Source organism: Alligator mississippiensis, chromosome 5 (assembly GCF_030867095.1).
Source record: "Alligator mississippiensis isolate rAllMis1 chromosome 5, rAllMis1, whole genome shotgun sequence".
Lineage (NCBI taxonomy): Eukaryota > Metazoa > Chordata > Crocodylia > Alligatoridae > Alligator > Alligator mississippiensis.
In genome coordinates this window covers 215,590,548-215,603,760 of record NC_081828.1, presented here as the reverse complement: position 1 = coordinate 215,603,760, position 13,213 = coordinate 215,590,548, and the positions used below count along the sequence as shown (strand labels likewise).

General features: G+C 48.8%; 2 protein-coding genes across 2 annotated transcripts in view; one reads left to right on the top strand and one right to left on the bottom strand.

The window, feature by feature from the left end:
* TMIE (transmembrane inner ear) overlaps positions 1–12,579 on the bottom strand; it is a 45,738-nt gene extending 33,159 nt beyond the window's left edge. The window contains exon 1 of the mRNA XM_059729250.1: positions 11,002–12,579. Coding sequence (XP_059585233.1) covers positions 11,002–11,100 — 99 coding nt within the window. The 5' untranslated portion in view covers positions 11,101–12,579. The remainder of the gene's footprint in view (positions 1–11,001) is intronic.
* ALS2CL (ALS2 C-terminal like) overlaps positions 1–13,213 on the top strand; it is a 91,356-nt gene that overhangs the window by 9,929 nt on the left and 68,214 nt on the right. The gene's annotated exons all lie outside the window — the stretch shown is intronic.

Here is a 13,213-nt window from a genome sequence, read left to right as displayed (position 1 = left end):
GTGAGGCTATTATTTTGCCATGGCAGTCTTGGGGAACTTCACAGCAGAGGTGTTTGATGGGGAGAAGCAGAGACATTCACAGAAGAGGTGCCAAGTGTGCTTGTCGCCTCTCAGCGATAACCTAAGTGGAGCATTGAGCTCATAGGCACTGCAGTTTAGAGGGTGAATGCCCCCTATTCATTCAGGCTAACACCCCTAAGTGGACTATATCTGCCATGATTCAATGGGATCTCCTTGCTGACTGGGTGGCAGTTGGTCTGTGCTCTTCCTGGATGGAATAAAATAGATGCCAGAGGCCAGTATGTGAAAATGAAGAGTGTTTGTACCTGAAAGCTTGCAAAGAAGAATTTTTCCAGCCATTTCACTTGGTCTAATACAAGATATCGGATTTACCCAAAGAACCTTGCCTGCTTGTGTGCATGTGTGTACTCACACACATGCATACACACACCCTTCCACCCCTTAGCTAGTGGTGATACTCCTACCCAATGCCCCAGGTGACTAGAACTAGCTTCAGGAAAGCTGTACTCTGCTAAAGGGAATCAAGCTTTACAGTGTGTAGGGGAAAGTCAATTCAGTGGCTTGAGCTGGCTTTGCTAAAACCACGCACTGACCGTCACCATCCCAGCAGGCCAACTGATACAGGCAATGGGGCGGGGAATATTTGAACATGGAAAAGTTTTACACCTGGAAGTCTGCACTAATTGGACTATCTTCAATTGAGAGACATTTATTGTACACTGCTGATCATCTCCATTGCAGTGGTTCCCAGAGCCGTTGGCTTAGTAAGGCCCCTTTGTGCTAGGTGCTGTACGCCACGCATAACAAGTGATAAGCCCTCGCCCATACAATTTTCTACCTAGAGGTGAACCCTAACATGTAAAATAAACAAGGGAGAACAGGGTAACAGGCTCATATGGGCTGGGCTTTCCTTTTTGTGAAGCCCCCTTTACAGCACTCTGGTGGTATATAGGAATTCAAAGACAGCATAAATCATAGAAAATGAGGGTGGAAGGGACCTCAGGAGGTCACATCTAGTCCAACCCCCTGCTCCAAGCAGGACCAGCCCCAACTACATCATCCCAGCCAAGGCTTTGTCAAGCCAAGTCTTAATAACCTCTAAGGATGGAGATCCCACCACCTCCTTAGATAGCGTATTCCCATGTTTTGCTACCCTCCTAGTAAGAACGTTTTCTCTAATATCCAACCTCAACTTCCCTTGCTGCAGCTTGAGCCCATTGCTCCTTGTCCTGCCATCTGCCCCCACTGAGAATAGTCCAGCCTTATCACTTCAAATGTGACGCGCTTCTCTTTTAAGACCTATTTACATAGCCACAGGAGTGAATAAGGGACTTTGTGTCAATGTGGAAGAGACCTCAGATGTAAAAGCAGATTCAAATGTAAGGCAGCATCCGCCCCTGTCTAATGGTCCCCAGGGCCAGTATGGTTAAGGCAGGCTAGCTTCAGTACCCAGCAGCCCATGGAGGAGCCATGTGCCTAGCATGACAGCAGGGCCCTGTAGCTAGACGTCCGAGGTGTCCATGTACGGCTGGGTCAGCAAGAGGAGGCCTTTACATCCTGTCCAGATTGCTGCTCCATCTTATACATTTGGATTCCCAGCAGGGCATCTTAATCATTCTTCCACAGAGGATGGTGTGTGAGTGTATCTCCTAGCCACTCCATCACTGTCATCTTGGTAAGACATGGTCCCCAAGACCTTGTCGGTAGATGGTACAAAAAGAAGGGAGACTGTAAACCTGAAAACCCGGGACAGGGAAATTGGACCGATCCATTGGAGAAACATGGCTACTCTGTAGCACAGCATTTGGGCCTCTTGTCTAGCCAAATTCAATGCCCTTTCCTTAGTGCACGTTATGGACAGTGAGGTCAGGAGCGTGCAGCTATCTCTTAACATGTGTCCTAGTTTTCTGGCCATGCAGCAGAAGAACAACAAGATGAAAGAGGCCTGCAGCTAAGTTAAGAGCTAAGGGAATCGGTCACCCAACTCTGGGATTTGGCTTGCTCATTGCTTTAGCTTCCCCAGCAGGTCCCAGCTTCAGAGCCTCTTTGGTCTCAAATGCCTGAATGGCCATTGGGTTGCCCCATTCATTGGACTGGAGAGCTCAAGGCGGAGGGCAGCAAAGAGACATCCTTCAGATCAGGCTGATTTATTGTATAGCTCCTTGGGGAACAGAACCCAGGAATCCTGTTTGCAAGGTCCTTGCTCTAACCACCGCATCATGCTGTGTATGAAGCACCCTCGGCTGCCGTACAGAAGCAGGCGTTCCTTTTACAATGGTTTTCCATGCCCCATTCACTCCCTGCTGCCCAGCATGTGCCAAAGCCTCAAGGTCAGGCAGTAGAGCTGGATTACAGCAGCCCTGAATGGCATCCCAGTGTGGCTCTTGGGCTCTGTTTCAGCTGTGCTGCTTGGGGCACACTCTGGTTGTCTCACTTTCAGGATACAACACTTTGGGTGTGTCTACATGTGCAAAGTTACTGAGCAGTAACCAAAAGTTTCTGTGCAGTACAGGCACGTGTCTACCTGGGCACACCCATACTGCATAGTAACTATGGAGACTTATGCCAAGTTTGGTATAAATTTGCTACTGCATGATGCGGGTAGCAAATTTATGCCCACTTAATTACTGCATAGGAAAGCTTGTGTAGATGCCTTGCTGTGCAGTAACACTGTGTGTGTGTGTGTGTGTGTGTGCTCTGACTTGGGAGTAACTTTACTCCCAAGTCAAAGCATGCACGGTGTTACTGCGCCGTAATGCCTCTACAGGTAGACACTGGTCTGAAAGCCACTTACTGCGCAGTAACTTACTGCACAGAAAATGCACATGTAGACACACCCTCTGAGCAGCAGCAAGCACATGGGACATGCCTCCTATGGGTGCTGCGAGATGCGGCATGGAGTCGACGCAGGGTGAAATGCTGAGCTGTGCCTATCAGGTGTAGGGCAAGGCAGACAGTACCCACGGAGCAAAGTTGATCTGTTGCTAGGGCAAGTGGTTCTCGTGCTTCTTGGACTCAAGGCTCCCCTTGGAAAACTCCAGCTTGTTTCTTGACTACGGAAAAATAATAGAGCAAATCTGCTGTTGCCAAGAACTGGGAGAGACCACAACGGGTCAGGATGTTTTTGACATTCTGGATTCCTATTTTGAAACCTCTTGGTTGATCTTGTGAATCCTCTGTAGGCCTTTGCACACCAAACAGAGCTAGTAAGAGTGTTGAAACACCTTTTTTGGGGGTAGCACCTTGGTTGTGAATCCCTGTGCGAGGGTCTGGAATTGTCCCTGGTGTCTATTTTTAAAGTCACATCTGGCCTGTCTTCCTTTGCAGTGCAGTGCAGAGTGCCCACAGGACTCACGGTGATGAGCTTGCCCTTTACCCACCCAATGTTTTCCCCTGTAAGGTGGGTCTGAGAGTGGGGCAGTGGTATAGCAGTGCTCATGTCGGGCTTTATAAGAAGCCTGTCCTGGGAAAATTCCCTGCTAGCCTCTTCTAGGAGCCAAAAGGTTTGCACACATGGCAGAAGCAGGAGACAGAATCGATGTTGCAGGCGGTGGAATGAAACCTCTGCTGGAATCGCGCCGTCTGGACTGCAAAGCATTTAGCCGGCTCTAGGGCCTTAAATCACTTCGAGACAAGTCAAGTTTTAGGTCAGAACTATTTGACACTGGCCCTTTGGAAATGAAAGCAAAGGGGGGAAAAAAAACAACCTGCCCTCTTTAATTGCTGATTCATTTGAGGCAGACAAAAGCCATCAGGGGGACTGGGGGGGAAGGAGAAAGAGCTGAGAGAGAGTTCAACCTGCATCTTTTGAGCAGGGTATAGTAATTAGACTTTAAGATGTCATTTGTCCCCATCATTTCATTACGTGTCTCTAGTGGGGCTTTATAGACATGGAAAGATCCTCTGTAGGGCAGCTGGCACTGAAGAAGAGACCCTGTTGAATGTGATTAAGGAGCTGTAAAGGCCAGGAGTAGGGCTGGTGGAGAGGGGTCTTTAAACACACAGACACATGCTCTGCAGCAGTTCAACAGATAGCTGCTCACAGATTTGTTGGAGCCCATCAGCTCTCCAAATACCAAGGGGTGCAATGAAACTATTGGCCCAAAAAGACTTCACTCAGCTGCTGCCCAAACCTTTCTCTGTGTTAAAAGGACATCATGGCATCATCCAAAAATAGCCAAGGAGAATAAAGATGGGGGGTGAGGGGTCTTTGGTGCCCGACTCCAGGCTACCTCTTTTTCTTGGGGTTCTAGTTTTGAGGGATTTTTTTCCCCCTTTCTGTGAAAAGCTACTTCACAGCTTTCCTGACTGTCTCTCTACCCAGTTAACTTAAGGTACTTGCAATGCCTGACTTTTTCAATATGGAAAGCTTTATATTTTCATGCTCATTTGCTTACATGGTAACCGCCGTATTACTATGCAAACTAGCACGCCGTTTTCTGTTGCTGTTCAGCTTGCCAGGGACCCTCTGTTAAAAGGGCTGAACTCCCTCCTTGAGACTAGTAGTCTTAAAACCTAATCTTGCAACACTGCCTTCACTGGAAGCGAGAGCTTTTGCATAAGGAAATCCTGGGTGGAAATTTCCCCGCATGGGATTTGAAAGCCTCAAGTACCTTGCAGCATCACAGCTTGTGTTGTCTTAGTCATAAAAAGGAACAGCCCCTTTGGTTTTTTGCATCCTCAATGGTGATTTGCAGGAGATTTGGGGCTGAGAGCCCCAAATGAATGTAAGCACTTCAATCCCAGAGGAAGGCAGGATTTCAGATGCACTGAATGGTAGAAAATGAGGGTTGTAAGGGACCTCGGGAGGCCATATTTAGTCCAACCTCCTGCTCAAAGCAGGACCATCTCCAACTACATCATCCTGCCCAGGTTTTTGTCTAGCTGGGTCTTGAAAATCTCCAAGGATGTTGACTCCACCACCTCTCTGGATAACCTGCTCCAGTGCTTTACTACCCTCCTAGTGAAAGAGATTTTCTTAATATCCAATTTAAATGGCCCTTGCTGCAACTGGAGCCCATTGCTCTTTGGGCCATTCCTTTCTGACCGTGTTACCGTTCTGCTACAGCCATTTAGTGCAGACTCACGTTTAAGCACTCTTAGTATAATAGTCTAAATGCCACATGTAACTCCACCTTCAGACTCTTATTTAAATGTTAAGTTTAATTGTTAATTGAATGCAATCTTTTCCACTGGTCATTATGGCTTCCATTCTTCCTACCTGTCCTTCTCCAATGTTGGACCCTATTTTACATACAGCTTGGGTGTGAACTGGGGAGGAAACTGGTTCCAGGCAATGCCAGCTTATGAAAGTACTCTAAAATGAGTGTTTCTCTGGCTTAATGCCATTTTATGCTTGGGGAAAAGACTCCCATAATCCCCATCCCCTCTTTCCTTCCACACACATATTTAGCCTTATAGCAAAGAAAGCAGGTCACAACTTCTTAAAAGCTGTTTGTGACCCTGAATTGCAAAACCTGGATCTCCCAGCAAGATGGTGGTACATCTTGTCTTGCCACCTCAGCCTATGACCGCTACGAGGGCAAAAGCACTGACTAAAGGATGTCGAGGACTTTTGTTTCTCCCGACTACAAAACAGGCTGCAGAAGACTCCTGTTAGGTAAATTCTTACAGGAATGAGGATTTTCTCATTGTCCAATAATTCTTTGGAGACTTCTTGCTCCTTTAGGCTTATAACATTCATGGTGTGTGTGTCAGGAGCTATTTAGGGAACCGGTTAAATGGGGAGAGGTTACATAATGAGTCTAAGGCATTGGTGTTCAACCTGTAGTGTAGTGGTTCCCCACAGCTCCGTAAATTTGGCACCTGGGGTGGGGTATCAGTATTAATTCCCGCTGCTCTGGGAGCCACAGCAATTTAATGATGACATTTCCCCCCACTGTCACACTTCTGGAGCTGCGGGGAGCCTTGCAGGCTGGGTGACATGACCCGGTGCACCAGATCACACCTGCATGCAGGTTCTGCCTGCCGCTAGATCAAACACATGGGACTGAGACAGTGCACTGAATTGCACCCACAGACTCACCCCATGCACCAACACCATATACAGTATCCACAGATCAGCCCCATGCTGCTCACTTGAAGTTGAGCACCGCTGGTGCAAAGGATTTGGGCCCTCCCAGATCTAGGAAATAGTAAGTTGAAGGGATGAGTTAAACGTGTACTCAGTCTGCTTCATTGTTTCCTGGGGTATTTTTCTCCCTACAATGGTGATGCAATAAAAGCATATAATAGCTTGGTGCAGCAGTTCCAAACTAGGGGTGGTGATCCCGGGCAGGGATCACAAGGCCGGTTGTAGAAGTGAGGCTCCCAACTGGAAGTGGGACCCCAAGCAGGAAAAAGATATTGCTTGGCCTATGGGTTAGACTCTGGATTTGGTCCTGATGTGGAAGATTCAGGTACAAATCCCTCTGTTTGAAGAGGGGTGGCGGGGGTGGAGAAGGTCAAAGCCTTACCTGTCTCTATTAGAGGAGTGTCTTAGCCATGTGGTCTCTTGGTGATAGCCTGTCACCTGTTGAAGGTCTCCTGGTTTGCATGAGATCCATTGGGTTGGGAATAGAGATCAGATGGAGCATGGCTGCCTGGCCTAGTAGTTACAGCCTTCTCAGCCTTGCTCCAGATGACATTAAATAGTCTGTAGCTGAAATACATGGATGATCCATGGAGCAGGGACCAGAGCGTCACCAGCAAAAGTTCAGGCAATAACAGGGTTATGGGGGGTGTTTTAAGTGTCTTGCTCTTAGTCTGACCCAAGTGTTACTTAAGGGAAAACTCCTTTGAGAATCTGCTTGCAAAACGGACCTACATCCTAAATGCGGGTCCTCAAAACCTTCACCCTTGAAGAGCTTAAATTCCCTATCAGCTACCTTCTCTGTCACCAGGGTATGTACACATCTGCCACAGCTGGGATGTCCTGATGGCACCAACACGCTCAGATACTCTGGCTCGGATGGGTTCACAAGCCTGGTGTTTCCCAGCTTGTCTTCTGCCAGTCCCAGTTAAATAAGTGCCCTCTGAACTTATCTCTGGGGCTGCCCCCAACCCAAGCCAAACATGCAGAAAGAGAAGAGGGTGGTGCTGGTGGCTGTGTCTTTGCACTCTTTTTACCCACATGGGCCAGTATTTCCAGCACTCACCTGGGAGATGCCTAGGGAAAAACCTTGCTTCTAATTTGAAGCAGGGATTTGCATCTAAGTCTCCCATCCTTTGGGAAAATTCCCTGAACATTGGGGGATGAACACATTTTTCTGTCTAAATGTTCACTGGCCCACAACAAGGGCATATCACACTAGCTAACACACTCACAAAAGAGATGGGATAGTAAGTTCAAGCCCCACGCAAGACTGGTTTACAACCTATAGTTTAGTTGAGGTTGGGGGGAGAAGCATTAGCAAATAATCTAAAGCAGAGCACCCTATATTTAAGCTACCTTGAGATATGAGAAACTGAGGTCACACTCAACATCTCATGTGTGCGGACTGGCTTTAAAACATTTTTATTCAGGTTTAAAATTGAATGAGTATAGGCTTGGGCAGGGGAAAAAAATCCCTGCATTGATTTAGTGTGGCTTGCAATAAACTGATATAACTGTCCTGTCTGTCCAGACACTCCCTACCTCCTTATTGTCCCAGTCTTCTACCCCCTGTCCCCCCCAGGCCCCTGTGTAGACTCTGCCTCTTTATCTCAAGAACCTTGTGTACAGCTCTGCAAGTCTCCAGATCATCCCCAGCGCACCAGTGCAGACAAAGCTATGCCTTGTTCCTGTGTAATGATTCCCTAGGAACAAAACGAGCCATTCCAGTGAAAGCCCAGCATTAACTGTGTACCTGCATCTATGCCAGCAGTTTCTAGCAACACGTGTCTCAGGCTGCTGATAAATGGAGCTGTTCTAGCAGAAACCTGTCGTGTAGACTTTGTCTGGAAAGATAATGCAATGGCTAGAAACTGCCGGGCTAGGTAGGTGTCTGAGGGTGGTGATTTCTTGCCTGTCCTTCAGCAAAGGACTTCCAGTTCTGGAACTTCTTGCAATTAGTTATAGCCGGACCCAGCCAGTGCAAGGTAATGAGCCATGATACTCCATCATGTGTCCTTCTCTTCTGGGTCAACCCTGCTTTCTCGGGTGACCGAGAAAGCAGGCAGTCGAGAGGGAAGTCAGTGTACGTCAACTCCTGGCCAGCTGGGGACACTGTCAGCAGCTTCCTGAGGAATGAATTTAGCGGGGAGGTCAGGCATGAGGGTCAGCGGGCATCTGCCACCCCATAGTGTGTGTATTGTGTGTGTGGGGGGGTGGGGGGGGGCGTAGTCTTTGGAGGAAGGCAAAGAGGAAAATGAATAGCTGACATTAGGGCTAAGTAATGATATTCAAAAAGCCAGAGCCTAGGGTTGCCAACTCTGTTTGAATCTATCCCAGGAGGTTTTATCGCATGATGTAATGACTTTGTTAGGAAGGCCAATGCACATGACTATTCCAGTTTCAAAACGCACTGGACAACTGTATCAATCATATTCAACATTTAATATTTATTTTAATGAATGCTCTATCATTTATCTCCTGGGTGACTCTCCGCAGTCTCCTGGAGTTTTATCTCTAATTCCTGGAGGGTTGGCAACCCTACCCGAGCCTGAACTGATTCAATCTTTGCTGGTTCGTCTAAGCTGCGTAGATTGAACTGATTTGCAAGTGAACAGACATTCACTTTTGACTCCAGAAATGCAGCCACATGCCTGCAGTGGCTCAGGCTGGAAGCTGGGGGGTGCTAGAGCATCCTCCCTGTCTTCCCTTCCACAGCAGTCATAAGGCTGGAGGGAATCGGACCTGGGAGGGGTGGGAATGGAGACGGATGTGGCCAGGCCCTGGCAGGCTGAGTATGATTGGTGAGGGGTTTAAACCTCCACCCTGCCCTGCCAGTCCCCAACTGGGGTTTGCCTGGCTTTTTCCCCACTCGCTGCTGGAGCAGCTGAGGCGGGGGAGCCTTGTGTCGGGCCTGCTGGTTGTCTTATGTAGAGTTTAGAGTATGGGTGTGTACAGGATGGTCTGGATGGGGATGCTTCCTGCCCCAGACAGAGGCTGGGCTAGATGTGACCCTTGCAGGTCCCTCCCAGCCACACTCCTCCAGGATTTTGTGACCTGATCCAGAGAGGACCCCCTCCACTGCTCCTCCAAGAAGGAAGTGTTTCAGGCCCCTATTCTACTGCAGACAGAAAAGGGAGAAAGGCCCGGGGCTTGCTTCCCTGTTGGGACAGACACCTCCATGCTGGGACATGCACGAGGGGCTGCATGAAGCCTAGGGTCAGGCATGCACACACACACGTGCATGCACATGCATGTGCACGCCCCTCAAGAAGAGAAGCAGGGCCCGGTGCTGCACAGCTCCTGCTCTCTGCATTCCCTGCCTGAAGCTATGAGAAGGGGTTTGGGCCCTTCCCTTCAGTCCCCTCCCTGTGCATTTTAAGGGACCAGAGGGAGTGAGGGGGGAAGAATGCAGGGTATTTGGCAGTGGGCACCAGACCCGAGGGCACCTGCTGAGTAGCTTCTGCTCCCGCTGGGGCCATGTCCAAGCCCAAGCCCACACCTGGCACAGGGCGGGTGCCTAGGGGAGGGGAAGGTGGTGGTACCAATTAGGAGATAGGCAGGGATCTCCCTGCCCCAGTCCTCAGTGCTGACTCTGCCTGAGTTACTCTCACCCACCTCCAGGGAGCTGCAGCCACTGCTGGGGAAGTTGCTGCCCGCATAGTTATTGGGTACTGCAGCTGCCTGATTACAGCCTCCTCTTTCAGACTGCCCAGCAGCCGGGCTAGCAGGGGTCAGTGCGGGCAGGAGCAGTAGCAGCAGCAGGTCCCTCAGGAGGAGCCATCCTGCATCTGGCTGCTGCAGGGCTACCCCAATGGGGCACTGCCCCTGGGTGCAGCATCTGGAGCAGCTGCACAGGGTCCAGAGGCAGCAGCCAAGGCATTGCGAGCAGGTAAGTGGCCCCAGTTTATGTGTAACCTCTGTCCCTAGCCTAGGAGAGAGGCTTGGATGAAGGGCTAGGAGTGGGGTGGGCACTGAGGCTAGGGACAGAAACTGTGCATAAATCGGTATAAGTGATTGGAAACCAATTCAAATCTGTAGCATAACAGAAGTTCAGTGCACATAAACTGCTTTCAAAATGGCTGAAAATGGTCTAAGATAAACCTGGATGGATGTAGCATTAGACTGAACTGATTTAGTTTAAATCAGTTTATTGAACTTCTGTCCCAGATCCCTTCCAGATTCAAGTTCTCACAATCCCCCAGCATCCCAGGATGCTTTGTAGGGTGGGCAGGCTAGCATTGGCCCAAGCTGTCTGCTCCAGCTGAGCAGGCAGGCATGCTCTAACGCCCCCGGTGTCTGGCCTGGGCCACTGCAGGCATGTGGCTGCATTTCTGGAATCAGAAGTGAATGTCTGTTCACTTGCTTATCGGTTCAATCTGTGCAGGTTAGACTAAACTGCAAGGATTAAACCAATTAAGCCTCAGGCTTTTTGACTGTCAGTACATAGCCTGAGTGGTAAGGGAAACTCCAGGTGAAGGCGTTGGGGAAGAAAGAAGCCAGTGGAGAAGCCAGAAAGAGAGCTGTGGGGAAAGCAACTGCTCCTAAGCTGTGTAATTTTTTGAATGCATGAGAGTGAATTAAAAGATGCCAGAAAAAAGCCTTTGGGCTACATCTTAAGTCACTAAACTCAACTCTGAAATGGCTCTTAATTTCCGCTGCCTTTAATGATGAGTGTGGGCCTCCTTAAGTACGTAGATGGCTTCTGTCTACCTGGCCTAATGGAAGCAACAAGCGTCCTCTGAGCAAACCTCCAACTCCTGGGAGCCACCTTAAATTCTCCGCTCACCACTGGTCCTTTCTAGGTAACATGCAAAGACAACCGGATACTTTGCAACCTGATGACTCCACCACAGGCAGCCCCCTGAACCCAAGAGGAGGTTTCTTACCTCGATCAACTGGCTCATGGCAGTTCTGGAGCATGTCAGAAGGAGGGCAGAGCACCTTGGCCAGGAGGGAGGGTGCTGGAAAGGCTGGTCCCACGCCATCTTATTTCCTCTGTGTATTTCTCTCTCCCTCTCCCTCTTGGTTGCTGTCTGATCTGCAGCCTGGAGCAGGAGGGATGAGGAATAATAGCCAGCGAGCTGTCAGCAGCACTCGGCGGTCTCTGCTAGAAGCAGCCACGTACTGTCCTTTTCCTCTCCTTTTGCAGCTTTGCTTTCTCACTCAGCCGCCACAGCTGACACAGAGGAGTCATTAATTAATTAGACTGGTGTCACTTACAGAATGATCTGGGCGGGCGGGTGGAGGGAGGGCAGTTGGACAGCTCCAACAGGCAGCATCACGAACAAGGAGCTGACTCCGGCTCAGACCCCCGTTCCCTGGAGAGGAAAGCTATTTGCTTAATTTGGCCCTATTTCTGTACAGCTGATGATTGATTCCAGCTCTTCTGTTTTGTTTTATCCTGATTAGTCAATAGATACACTTCTTCCCTAATCAAGAAGGCTGAAAGTCGAGCTATACTGCATCTGCCCCCCTACTGGAGGGGCCCAATGATGTGGCAGAGAGGACTTTTGCAAAGTCCTGCATTTCTCAAGCATCTTTCATGCCAAGGGATGTTGCAGCCAAGTTTTTGCATGCCATGACCTGCTTCAGTCTCCAACTGGACTTGTTTTGAGCTGTTTGAACCGCATGGGATAATGTATATAACCTCTGCAGACAAGGCTAGCGATAATGGTAGAATTCAGCTGGTAACTTCCCTGGGTAAATAGGCCCTAAGTAGATTGTATCCAGGATCGGAGGAAGTTGTAGGGATTGAAGGAAGTTATGTTGATGATGATTTATGGAAACCATCCTTAAACTGCTGCTGGACTGTGGCCCTGTGCTCTTAGAGATGCTGCCCCTGAGATGGAGCCTCATATTTAATAAGGCTAAGTCTTGTCCAGAATAGAGCAAGACCATTCCTAGTCCACTACCCTTGAAACTTCAGGAACGATCCTGGTTCTCTCTCTGGCACAGACAGCCTTTCTCACATTTTTGCAGAAAAAGATAGTGTCCACAAGCCAACTTCAGGTTCAGGAGAGTGGGGGTGTATTAAAAGCTGCTGATGGAGTCATGTTGTGCAAAAATCTCAGCTTTTTCCATGAACGTTTCCAGCCTTGGTGGTTTCGGGAGATAAAAAGAGCTTAAATGTATGATCCTTTAAACTATGGTGACATGGCACATGGGTGCTGTGAGATCTTTTTAAGGATGTCACACAATATTAGCACTGTTAGGTGTGCAAATACCTACCCTGATTCACAAGATCATCATGGGCCACCGTTGGTCTTGGGAGACCATGGAGATTGCACCTTTTGCTGGATTACTGGGTACCACCACGGCTTCTTAAGAGGCTGAGGAGTCCTCCAGCAAGTCGCACGTACAAACTCCATTGCGCTTGCACTGGCATGTCGAGTACTGTTTTGCCTTGCCTGCCTTTGACATCTCTTTTCTAGCTCATCATTGACCTTCTCCATCTCAAAGAGACATTGGCCTTGATTCATGGTGGCTTTCCACTTGCAGCAGTCTGAAGTGATTGATTCCCAGTGTTGGCCATCAATGCACAGCTCGCAAAGGATTTTCTTGCAGACATCAACAAAACAGAGTTTGTGCCGTCCAAGTGGACGTTTGCTGGTGGCCAGCTCACCGTAGAGTATGTCCTTGGTGATTTGGCCATCACTGATATGATTCACATGCCCTAACCAACAGAGATGTCTCTGTCTCGGGTTCATGGACATACTGGGTACCTTGGCCCGTTCCAGGACAGTGAAGTTGGAGATTATCACGCCATGTTATGCCCAGGATACAGTGGAGACATGGAAGATGGAAATGGATGGAAACTGATGCACAAGATAAACACAGAATTTTCTGATAGGAATCCAGTGTGCCAAAACCATCTGACCTTGTGGGCTTGGAGGTTTTTTGCAGCGGAAGAATTGCTATTTTTCCATAGAGGGGGGAAGGAAGGAGAGTGAAAACTCAAAGCTGGCATTTTCTGGGATGCCTTGAGTCTAAGGAGGTTGAAAACTTGAGCAGAAATCAATAGTCTCATGCTCTCTGTTGAAATATTTGAAATATTTTTGTTGGTCAGCTTCTCTGGGCCTCACTTGCTTCTTCTGGTTT